Genomic DNA, 13,001 nt, shown 5'->3' with positions numbered 1-13,001 from the left:
AAAGCAAATTATCTTCTTCACCTGTACTTTGAATTAATCCTGAGAAATTCACTCTAAAACTTTCTGCCCAAATTATTTCCTTTTCATTTTCAGCATCATCTATTCCAACAGTTCTTTCTTTTCTGCCATTTGTCATATGGAGGTCTTCTCCAAGTTACAATGAAAACAAAATTGTGTCTTACTCTTCCTGATGAAATGTAAATGCTATTTTTAATCTACTGTTGAATACACTAAACACATGTTCTAAAGCAGTAATTAAAAAAAATAAATAAGTAAACCATCATTTTCTATTAATCCACCCATTTCTTTTTCCTTCTTTTAATGTTCCTACATCCTGGCTCATGTTTGAAACAAGGCTAATAAAATATTCTTACAAATTAATTCCTCTTACAATGAGTATCCTCTGATCTTCCTTCTGTTATCATTCTAACCTATCTTTCTATAGCAGCAAACAAGGCTTACTTACTTACTCTCTCCTACAAACACTTCAAGGATGTGTTCTGGGAATGTTTTATTTTTGTTTTTGTTTTTGCTTTTGTTTTTCTGTTCAAAATCTACTAGTCCTCCTTTTTCTACATCTTCACTTTTGTGTTTTTCAAAAGAAAATACCAGTGCTGAGAGTGTCAGTTGTATAAAGGGTTCTGAGCTGTCGGAACCATTCTGAATGCACTCCTTTGTCTTATACCTTTTTCTTCACCTTCATTTCAGCAACCACCACTGGTTAAATGTACCTCAAGGACTTAATACAGGTTTATTTTCAAACATAGTTACCAAATAAAACTTGCCAGTGATATACAAATGTATCACAAAATGCATTTATCAGCAGACTTAGTAAGTCATATCAGTTTTAACTTAACAATGAGTTAAAAACCAATTTAAGGGAGCACCTGGGTGGCTCAGTCAGTTAAACCTCTGCCTTCCATTCAGGTCATGATCTCAAGGTCCTGGGATCGAGCCCCACGTGGGGCTCTCTGCTCATCAGGGAGTCTGCTTCTCCATCTCCCTCCACCTCTCACTTATGCTCTAATAAATAAATCTTTAAAAAAAACTAATTTAGTGAAAAACTTAAAAACAGAGGGATCTTAGTGCTTTAAATTCATAAAAGCCACAGACAAACCCCAATCTCCATACAGCTGCTAAATAAGGTATTCTAATATCAGAAGATAGAGCCATTAATCTAGTAGTCTTTGTTGTCTAGCTATGTGGGATTATACAATTACAGTGTTAGGGAATGTAAGTCAAATGTTATCTTAAAATTAAGAAAGTGAATGGTAATTTATTTTAGTTAGGTAAGAGGTCTGGAGATTAAGGCTAGGAGAAAGTGTTCATGTTTTTAGAGACTGAAGATAATACAGATAAATCTGGGGTAGGTCATAAGAATGCCTTTGAGGATAGTGACAAAATGAGAATTAGTCAACCTAAGATTGAAACTCTCTCACCAACATGGGAAAAGTAACAAGAGAAAAAGAAACATTATCTGCTGAGAAATATGAAATTTTAAATCTGTGGGCTCAAAGATATCTTCTCTCATTAGATACAATTAATTATAAATCGACTTATGGATTTTTCCTAAACAGTGTTAAGATCAAATGCCATGACCACAAGGGGATACCATAAAAACCAAACCCAGACTTTGTCAAATTAGAATTTGTAGTCTAGAAGTGATCTATGAAGCTCTCTAGTCCTCTGAGTAGCTAAGGTTACTTACATTAAGTTATCCACCCTATTAGACAGACACAAACAGATCTCCTCTTAGTTCACATTAATATGATTACTAATACTGAGTAGGATTTAATGTTAAATTAAGGAAGATGATCTGATAAACTAGCAAATTTAAAAAAGAAATCTTGGGGGCACCTGGCTGGCTCAGTTGGTAGAACATGCAACTCTTGATCTCAGGGTTATGAGCTTAAGCCCTATATTTGGTGTAGAGATTACTTAAAAAATAAAATAAAAAATCAGTTCTTGGCAAACCAAGTGATCTCTGAATCATTAGGACAATTCTATCCTAATCCATCTTAACTTGTGGAAGTGTTCAGTATACTGATAAACAACTCTATCTCTGGAGTCAACCTGAGCTCAAATTCCAGCTCTGCTACTTTGTAGGACAAGTTAACTTAAGCCAAAACTTATTATTTATATCTGTAAATACAGATGATAAAGGTGCCTATTTCAAAGTGTTGTTAGAATTATGGAAGGTAATGCATTCAAACTGCATAGCAGAATACCTGGCTAATAAAAGTCCAATAACAAATGTTGTTCATCTAGTTTTTTCTTCTTGATGCTTGGAAGCCAAGCCATCTAAGTAAGTCTTGAGCTCCAAAGACAAGAAGCTAGTTTCATCTCAAGTAAGGCTATGAGAATTGTTAAGACAATACAAAAGGGAACTACTTCTGTTTCTGAAAGTGGGCATGCTATCTGAATGAGTCTCTTCTGGTTGCTATGGCTTACCATCAACTGGGATGGAAAGAGAATGAAGATGGAACATTTGTTGACTCTAATACACTGGTGCCAAGAAAATAAAAAGAGAAAGCTCCATGCATGATAGAAAATGATAATATAAACCCATTTATTGATGTAGATACTAGATTCTAAAATATTATTCTCAATGGTCAACATATCTGTGACTAAATTGGTGAGTTTCTTCATCAGAGTTTTATCAGATAGGTTAGCAGAGCAATTGCTGCTGGGAGATCTGCAGGTATTATATGATCTTGGGGCTTGGTGGTTAATGTGAACAGAGTAGGTTTCATTAAAAAGGAAGTAAAGTAAGAGTACAGACTTAATTAAATCTGGGGTCTTCCACTTATGGCTTGTATGACTTTGGGCAAGTTACTCAATGTCTTCGTTTCAGTTTCCTCATCTATAAGCCAAAGGTAATAATACTTGCCTCATAGAATGCTTGCTAAGATTAAATAAATTAAGATATATAAAGCACTTAGAATAGTGTCTGGCAAATAGTAAGCACAGCATAAGTGTTACTATGGATTATTGCATAGACACAGTTATTTAAGAAAAATCTAGAGCTGAGAAAGAAAAACTGAGGGCAAGCCTGTGTTCTGGGGGAAAAAATCTTTTTGCATGAGGGAGTTTGTTTTGGGCTTCAGAAAGTTAGGGTTCTCTCAATGGATACACTTCTAGTAGCAGTTGGGGAAACTCACTGGTACCAAGTTTGTGGATGTTACTGAAATAAATTTTTAGATATTTTTAGAACTAGAGTATTATAAATGTATCCTGAGTTTTTATTAGTCTGTTTTTGTTTTTTCAAAAAAAATTTTTTTTTGAGAGAGAGAGTGCGAGACTGTGCGCACATGTTGTGTGTGCCAGCAGGGGAGGAGCGGGGGGGGGGGGGGGGTTCAGAAAGAGAGAGAATCACCCTGCAAGAAACCCAACGTGGGTGGGGCTCAACCTCACAACCCTAAGGATCATGACCTGAGCCAAAATCAAGAGTCAGACACTTAGCTGACTGAGCCATCCAGGTGCCTCTGTGTTTTTTTCATATTCTTATATAGGCAATCCACCTATAGCTTTTAGTGTACATATGAAATTTAAAAAATCATCTACTAAACTAGTTAAAAACAAATTCAGGTACCACATTGGGGAGGGGGCTCAAATTTGTTTACAGATAAACAGATATATCGTGCATGTATATGTGTGCATATCAGGCTGGGGTGGGTGGAGTCAGCAAACTAGGGCCCGTTGCCTGTTTTTGTATGGTATGGCCTGCAAACTAAAAATGATTTTTACATTTTTAAATAGTTGAAAAAAATACACAAAAGAATATTTCATAATACATGAAAATTAAAGGAAATTCAGATTTCAGTGTCTATAAAGAAGGTTTTATTAGAACGCACTTGTATTCTTTCATTTATGAGTTGTCTATGGCTGCTTCTGGGCTACAATAGCAGAACTGGATAGCTGCCAGTTGAGACCAGAACAGCTTGCAAATATTTATTCTCTGGCCCTATACACAAATAGTTAGCCATAGTATGTGTTATAAGGAAAGGGAGTAAATTAATTCTTAGACATGGTTCTCCAAATGTGACTAAACTGACATTTTTAACTGTGATAACATTCAATTTTAGGTTCCCAAACATAGATGTTCCCCCCCAAAACTGGTAATTCTTTGAATGGTAGCCCATTTCTTAAAAGACACTAACTTCCGGGGTGCCTGGGTGGCTCAGTCAGTTGAGTGTCTGACTCTTGGTTTTGGCTCAGATCATGATCTCAGGGCTGTGGAGTCAAGCCCCATATAGGGCTCTCTTCTCAATGCAGAGACCGCTTAAGATTTTCTCCCTCTAGGGGAGCCTGGGTGGCTCAGTGGGTTAAGCCTCTGCCTTCAGCTCAGGTCATGATCTCAGGGTCCTGGGATCGAGCCCCATATCAGGATCTCTGCTCAGCATGGAGTCTGCTTCCCCCGCCCCCCGCCTGCCTCTTTGCCTACTTGTAATCTCTCTGTGTTAAATAGATAAAATCTTAAAAAAGAATATTTTTTTCTCCCTCTACCTCTGCCCCTTCTCTGCTCATGTGTTCTCATAAATGAGTAAAATTGGGGGGGGAAAAAAAGAAAGAGAGAGACTAACTTCTAATGCTCATTGTGTAAAACTCTAAGGAGTTCAAGTGAATACCTGTTTGAAAACTTGAACCTTTCCTGAGTTTATTCTTGTTGAAAATTTGGCCCTGCCTGTAACTTCCTATGTAGTCTAATAGTGAAATGAAAAGGTAGAAGTAGAGGGAAAAAGGACTACAATTTACCAAACATCTACCACATGCCAAACACATTATATTTTTCTTTCAAGTCTTTACAACAATTTTATTAAGTGGAAATTACCATCCCTATTTCACTGAGGTAAGGACAGAGGTTCAGCGATGTTAAGCAACTTGCCAAAGACAATAGAGCCGTTGTGAGTGGCAGAACTGGGATTTGAACCTAAGTCTGAGAACCCAAACTCAGTTATTTTCACTAAATCAGGGGCTCTCAAATAAGATAATTATGACTCATAGTAAGAAGTATACTTTACTTCATGATACAGTATATGGATATATTAGTACATACAACTGAACAAGTTTCATGAACCAATATTTAACCTTAAAATGTGCAGTGTACTCTATTTCTTATTCTAGTCTAGAAGTTAAAAACTGATGTCACAACCAACAAAAATATTTTCACAACCCACTTACAGATGACCACTATCTACTATTTAAAAACAAACAAAATATCAGGGGTGAGGGAACAGCTAAAATGGGTCAAGGGAGCGGGCATTACAGACTTCCAGTGACAGAATGAATAAGTCACAGGGATGAAAGATACTGCATATGGAATACAGTCAATGGTATTATAATAGTGTTGTGTGGTGACAGACGGTAGTGACAACTGTGGTAAGCATAGCACAAAGCACAGAATTGTTGCATTTGTACTACCAAAACTAATGTAACATTGTGTGTCAAATAAATAAATAAATGTTGCACTAAGTCACAGAACAAGAGAATTCTCAATCTACAGAAGAATATTAGTTCTATAGTTATAGTCTTGTTATAGTGTAGTTATAGTCTTGTCAACCTTGCAGCTTGCACATCAACTCTCTGAAAGGAAAACCAGGGAAAAGCTGATGTTTGTCAGGGGTTATCAAATGCTGTTTTGAGACTAGTGATATGTGAGACAACTGGATGAAAGAGTATTTCCAAGTGCTTCATTATTTGCTTAATCTTCTTAATTACCCTTTGAGGTAGATACTATTATTATTATTATTCCCATCTTACAGATAAAGAAACACACACAGAAAGCTCAGTCGATTTGCCCAAGATGGCACAATGAGCAGGTAGTTGAAGAAGGATCAGTCCCAGGTGGGCCAGCTCCAGAGTTCACTCTTAGTCACTTTGCTCAAACACCACTGGCTGTAGCACTTCACACTTGGGTCACACCAGTTTTTCAAAAAACCAACTTCAAGAGAACTGACTTAACATTTAACTTTTGACTTTTTACTAAGAACTGGCTATGAAGAATAGTTCTCTATCTTTAATAAAAGTGCTTTTAAAATGCTGTATTAATTATATTGTTACTATTCACTATGTCAAGGAAAAATCTGGTCTCTCCCAATGTAATACATGCTTTTATTTACTAGAAAATAAAAGAGACAAATCTCGATTCCATTTTTTGTCAGAGTGTACCTTTCCCTCAGAGTTAATTATGTTATTGTTAACCTATAACAGCTAATTCTTCATGGTTACACTTTTCTAAACACCAGCTTATGTTCTTCTTCCTTATATTCAGTAACACTACGCAAGGACAAGTAGAAGTGAGACAGATGTGTCTCATGCTTTCACTGAGCTAATATTTAAAGGGGAAGGCATACATTTAACAAATAATTTCATTATTAGTGACAAGTACAAATTCTAGAAAGGAAACACATAGCATACTTTCAGACTGTATTACTGAGGACCCAACCTAGGTACCATGGCCAAAACATCCTCAAAGCAGTGATATTATTGCTAAGCTATAAAGGATGAAAGGGAATCTTTCTGCCTAGAATGATTTCTTGGTTTAAAAAAAAAAAGAAAAAGAAAAAGAAAACACAGAAGATCTTGAGGATGGAAGGAAGGCAAATCTGGCAATTTGCCAACATTCCCTGCTGCCAACCTGAATCCCTTTAGCTGGCACCTGGTCAAGACACTTGCTAGGAAAAGGAAAAGGTGAGAGCTGACTAACTTATTTAATAGAGGGTGATTCTGCTATAGGTGCAATGAGGGATGCAGTAGTTCTCAACATTGGCTACACATTGGAATTCTAGGGAACAGTCACAAGGAAAAAGGCCCTGATGAAAGAAGAACCTTTTAATTTATTGCATGTCCTAACCCAGGTGAAAAAGAAATTGGAAAGCTGGTGAAGAATGTTCTCAGAGAGTGATCCTATTGATCTATTTAAAAGTATCTACACACACACACACACACACACACACACACACACACACACAAAAGTATCTTCAAATGCATGCAAAAGAGCTAGACTTCTTTTTTTCATGTCTGATCTTATGGAAGAAAAAATATTGCTGCCATCCTGAAGAAACTGAAAACATAAGTACTACCATTTATAAGAATCAAAACCAGGAATAGGTACATCACAGAGAGGGGAAAGAAAATAAAGAACTTCCCTGGACTTTTATCTTTGTTGCCAATCAGTATTTGTTAAAATGAACAGATAATTCAGAAGACAATAAGCACTGTTAATTTAAATGTTTAGACAATTCATTTGATGCTTCATTATAAACTAGAAACAGGTTTTTTTCTGGTTCTCCTCACACACATTTTTTTTTTTCTTGGCTGTCATTGCTTTTCCTACTTATATTCCTTTGCCATACAACAAATTATGGCAAAAAAAAAAAAATCAATTGGTAGTAGGAATTTTCCTAGAAACAGTAAGAGCAACTACTGATGGAAAGTTTATTATGTACCAGACACTCTGCAAAATATTTTCAATATATGACTGTCTTACTTAAGTCGTCACAATGACCTTCGGACATATTATCATATTCATGTCATAACTAACAAAACTGAAGCACAAAGACATCAAGTAACTCTATGCCAAAGGTCTCACAGTGAGGGTGCCACAGTCAATTAAACAGATGGCACTCCTTTTGGAGTTCATTCAACCTCCTTTTGGAACATAGTACATCTTTTGAATCCCAGAAGAAGGCTAATGAGGATCAAGGACAAATAATAGCAATCTTAACAATTCTTTAGCTTACTAATTTTTCTCAAATGAGAATAGGGCTGAAATGATTATGATTAGAAGAATGGCAAATTACAAAGGGAAGTAAGCCAGTTTTAACAAGCAGTGGTCATAAACTGCTATATAACTATAGCAAAACAAACTATATAAAAACATACATCAGTGGTTCTAAACTTCCATGTATCAGAATCTCCTGTGGGTCTAATTAAAACACAGATCAGTTGGCTCCAGCCAAAGGTAGAGTATCTGATTCAGAAGGTCTGGAGTAGAGTCTGAGATTTTGAATTTCTAACAAGTTCTCAGCTAATGCTGCTAGCCAAGGACCACAGTCTGGGAACCAATGCAGTATATATACTAAGTAAATTCACTCTCTTACACAGCTGTACTAAATAAAACCACACACTTTTCCCAGGAACTAGAACACAAATAAAAGGCATTTTTTAGGGGTTAATGGAATGTGGCATTTTCAAAGAAACATTTATAATTTTTTTTCCTTTATTGTATTTTTAAACATTTGGTACATATAAAAAATATAAAATACAAACTGACAAACTTCCTTTAATATTAAGCTGTATGTATTTTTGTAATTGTCAAATATTCTTATGAGATTTAATTTTTGAAGAATACATCTAACTTTCATAATTAACATATATATCATAAATAGGTTAAGTTTAAATATTTTTCACTGCTTATTCCACAATTTTCAGTAGTGAATAAACACCATTACTGAAGACTAAAAGAATGTATAACATTTGACAAGAAAGATTATTCAAAGTTTCCAAGATATGTTACAAACTAGTAAAGACAAAGAGAAAACAAAGAAATACTTTATCCTAAACTTATCAATTTTAGTTTTTTTGTTAAATAAAGAATGCATAAAATTTTAAGACTGAGCTAGACAATTCTAAAGTAGGCTTTACAACATAATGATAAAATAGCCCTTAGTGCTATTTGAGTAATTATATGCAATGAATATTGGCAATGAAGTAAAATCTTACCCAGATCTAGTCGTTTTGAATTCCACCTTGAGGATAGGTTTGCAGGGTTCTGGCTTCTTCCCATCCTTTAATTGTTTTCCTAAAATATATTTTCCTGCATTAAATTCTAGAATTCTAAGTTATTCTAAATTCTTATATTGATAATTTATATATAAAATGAAAGTAAAATGAAATACACCATAAAAATTTTAAAATGATTTTGAAAATAAGTATTTTAATATAAAATATTTAAAATAACCAAGTAAATCTACTGTTTGAAATTCAGTGCTGAAACGTAAGAGTAATTTAATAATGACATTTATGTGACAAAATTCTTGCAAAATATATTGATAGCCTTCCCAATGTTCCTAATTGCAGATAAGCAACGAGAATTTTAATTTCTAAATGAATTCAAGTTTAAAATAGCTAGATTTGAGAAAACAAATCTAAATCATGTTTTACCCAAGTGTGACAGTTGCAAAATTAAAACCTATGCTAATAACTTCATTTATATGTATTCTCCTAAGGTAAAATCCATCTATTGTAATGTCCAAAAAAGACTGCTAAAATAAACCAACCTCTATACCTTATTTTTTAAAAAAGTTTGATTCCTGCTATTTCTGACATGTTAATTGTAGAAACAACTCAGAAAAATATAAAGAAAATAAAACATATCTTCATTTTTAGAGATCATTCTCAATATTAATATCTTATTTTTGGAGATCCTAGACACATGCCCTTATCCCAATACTTCTTTCCCAGCTTCCCCACACCACCCATAATACAGATAGCTCATTCTAATAAACTTTTGTTTAAAATTTCATTGTTTTCTGTTTGACTCACCAAGAAGAATGTAAATTCCGTGAAAGCAAACGTTTTTCAAGTGTATGTGCGCTTTCTGCTGATGTATCCCTGGTGTCAAGTATTGTTTGACATATCGGTGGGTGCTCAGTAACTAGTAAGTGAGTAAATTAATGATTTTTCCTTAGGCTTAATTCTTAGGAAAACGGGTATCTGGGTCAAACTGTATTCCAAACACACTGTAGCAATTCATACTTCGATTAGTTGTTTAAGACCACAGTTTGTCAAGGTAAATGGAAGATGGCGGAGAAGTAGCAGGCTGAGACTACTTCAGGTAGCGGAGATCAGCTAGATAGCTTATCTAAAGATTGCAAACACCCACAAATCCAACGGGAGATCGAAGAGAAGAAGAACAACAATTCTAGAAACAGAAAACCAACCACTTTCTGCAAGGTAGGACTGGAGGAGAAGTGAATCCAAAGCGACTGCGAAGATAGACTGTGGGGGGAGGGGCCGGCTCCCGGCAAGCAGCGGAGCAACGGAGCACAAAATCAGGACTTTTAAAAGTCTGTTCCGCTGAGGGACATCGCTCCAGAGGCTTAACCGGGGTGAAGCCCACGAGGGGGTCAGCGTGGCCTCAGGTCCCGCAGGGTCACAGAAGGATCGGGGGTGTCTGAGTGTCACAGAGCTTACAGGTATTAGAACGGGGATGCCGGCTACAGAGACAGAGCCGAGGAGTGAGCTCTAAACTCGGGGTTACCTTGAACCGGTCGCAGGCTCGGTCAGCTTGGAGCGCAGCCAGAGGCAGGGTGACGGGAGTAATTGGGCGCTGTTCTCTGAGGGCGCACTGAGGAGTGGGGCCCCGGGCTCTCGGCTCCTCCGGGCTGGAGACCGGGAGGCGGCCATCTTCATTCCCGCCCTCCGGAACTCCACAGAAAGCGCTCAGGAAACAAAAGCTCCCGAAAGCAAACCCGAGCGGATTACTCAGTCCGGCCCCTGGTAAGGGCAGTGCAACTCCGCCTGGGGCAGAGACACTTGAGAATCACTACAACAGGCCCCTCCCCCAGAAGAGCAACAAGAAACCCAGCCAAGACCAAGTTCACCTACCAAGGAGTACAGTTTCAATACCAAGGAGAGCAGCGGAATTCCAGAGGAGGAGAAAGCAAAGCACGGAACTCATGGCTTTCTCCCCATGATTCTTTAGCCTTGCAGTTAATTTAATTTTTTTTCTTTTTCAATTTTTTTCTCTTCTTCTGCTAAATTTTTTTAACTTTTACCCTTTTCTTTTTTAATGTTTTTTAACTAGTTTATCTAATATACATATATTTTTTTTTCCTTTTTATATTTTTTCATTTTTATTCGTTTTTCTTTTTTTGTTTCTTTTTTTTTTTTTTTTTCCTTTCTGAACCTCTTTTTACCCCCTTTCTCCCCCCTCACGATTTGGGATCTCTTCTGATTTGGTTAAAGCATATTTTCCTGGGGTTGTTGCCACCCTTTTAGTATTTTACTTGCTTCTTCATATACTCTTATCTGGACAAAATGACAAGGTGGAAAAATTCACCACAAAAAAAGAACAAGAGGCAGTACCAAAGGCTAGGGACCTAATCAATACAGACATTGGTAATATGTCAGATCTAGAGTTCAGAATGACGAGTCTCAAGGTTCTAGCTGGGCTCAAAAAAGGCATGGAAGATATTAGAGAAAACCTCTCGGGAGATATAAAAGCCCTTTCTGGAGAAATAAAAGAACTAAAATCTAACCAAGTTGAAATCAAAAAAGCTATTAATGAGGTGCAATCAAAAATGGAGGCTCTCACTGCTAGGATAAATGAGGCAGAAGAAAGAATTAGCGATATAGAAGAACAAATGACAGAGAATAAAGAAGCTGAGCAAAAGAGGGACAAACAGCTACTGGACCACGAGGGGAAAATTCGAGAGATAAGTGACACCATAAGATGAAACAACATTAGAATAACTGGGATTCCAGAAGAAAAAGAAAGAGAGAGGGGAGCAGAAGGTATATTGGAGAGAATTATTGGAGAGAATTTCCCCAATATGGCAAAGGGAACAAGCATCAAAATCCAAGAGGTTCAGAGAACCCCCCTCAAAACCAATAAGAATAGGTCCACATGCAGTCACCTAATAGTAAAATTGACAATTCTTAGTGACAAAGAAAAAATCCTGAAAGCAGCCCGGGAAAAGAAGTCTGTAACATACAATGGTAAAAATATTAGATTGGCAGCAGACTTATCCACAGAGATCTGGCAGGCCAGAAAGAGCTGGCATGATATATTCAGAGCACTAAATGAGAAAAACATGCAGCCAAGAATACTATATCCAGCTAGGCTATCATTGAAAATAGAAGGAGAGATTAAAAGCTTCCAGGACAAACAAAAACTGAAAGAATTTGCAAATACCAAACCAGCTCTACAGGAAATATTGAAAGGGGTCCTCTAAGCAAAGAGAGACCCTAAAAGTAGTAGATCAGAAAGAAACAGAGACAATATACAATAACAGTCACCTTACAGGCAATACAATGGCACTAAATTCATATCTCTCAATACCTACCCTGAATGTTAATGGGCTAAATGCCCCAATAAAAAGATACAGGGTATCAGAATGATAAAAAAACAAAACCCAGCTATATGTTGCCTACAAGAAACTCATTTTAAATCCGAAGACACCTCCAGATTTAAAGTGAGGGGATGGAAAAGAATTTACCATGCTAATGGACATCAGAAGAAAGCAGGAGTGGCAATCCCTATATCAGATCAATTAGATTTTAAGCCAAAGACTATAATAAGAGATGAGGAAGGACACTATATCATACTCAAAGGATCTGTCCAACAAGAAGATCTAACAATTTTAAATATCTATGCCCCTAACGTGGGAGCAGCCAACTATATAAACCAATTAATAACAAAATCAAAGAAACATATCGACAATAATACAATAATAGTAGGGAACTTTAACACTCCCCTCACTGAAATGGACAGATCATCCAAGCAAAAGATCAACAAGGAAATCAAGGCCTTAAATGACACACTGGACCAGATGGACATCACAGATATGTTCAGAACATTTCATCCCAAAGCAACAGAATACACATTCTTCTCTAGTGCACATGGAACATTCTCCAGAATAGATCACATCCTCGGTCCTAAATCAGGTCTCAACCGGTATCAAAAGATTGGGATCATTCCCTGCATATTTTCAGGCCACAATGCTCTGAAGCTAGAACTCAATCACAAGAGGAAATTTGGAAAGAACCCAAATACATGGAGACTAAACAGCATCCTTCTAAAGAATGAATGGGTCAACCAGGAAATTAAAGAAGAATTGAAAAAATTCATGGAAACAAGTGAAAATGAAAACACAACGGTTCAAAATCTGTGGGACACAACAAAGGCATTCCTGAGAGGAAAATATATAGCGGTACAAGCCTTTCTCAAGAAACAAGAAAGGTCTCAGGTGCACAACCTAACCCTACACCGAAAG

The 13,001-nt window shown here is 36.6% G+C and overlaps 1 protein-coding gene across 7 annotated transcripts in view; it reads right to left on the bottom strand.

The window, feature by feature from the left end:
- Positions 1-13,001, bottom strand: part of STXBP5 (syntaxin binding protein 5) — a 185,388-nt gene that overhangs the window by 87,479 nt on the left and 84,908 nt on the right. For all 7 annotated transcript variants that reach the window (XR_007127922.1, XM_047732215.1, XM_047732217.1 and 4 more), the window contains exon 9: positions 8,725-8,803. Coding sequence is in view for 6 of the 7 variants with exons in the window: in XM_047732215.1 (XP_047588171.1) it covers positions 8,725-8,803 (79 nt within the window). In the remaining variant the exon portion in view is untranslated. The remainder of the gene's footprint in view (positions 1-8,724; positions 8,804-13,001) is intronic.

This window comes from Lutra lutra, chromosome 6 (assembly GCF_902655055.1).
Source record: "Lutra lutra chromosome 6, mLutLut1.2, whole genome shotgun sequence".
Lineage (NCBI taxonomy): Eukaryota > Metazoa > Chordata > Mammalia > Carnivora > Mustelidae > Lutra > Lutra lutra.
Note: the sequence above shows the minus strand (reverse complement) of the source record. Positions and strands in the feature narration are given on the sequence as shown.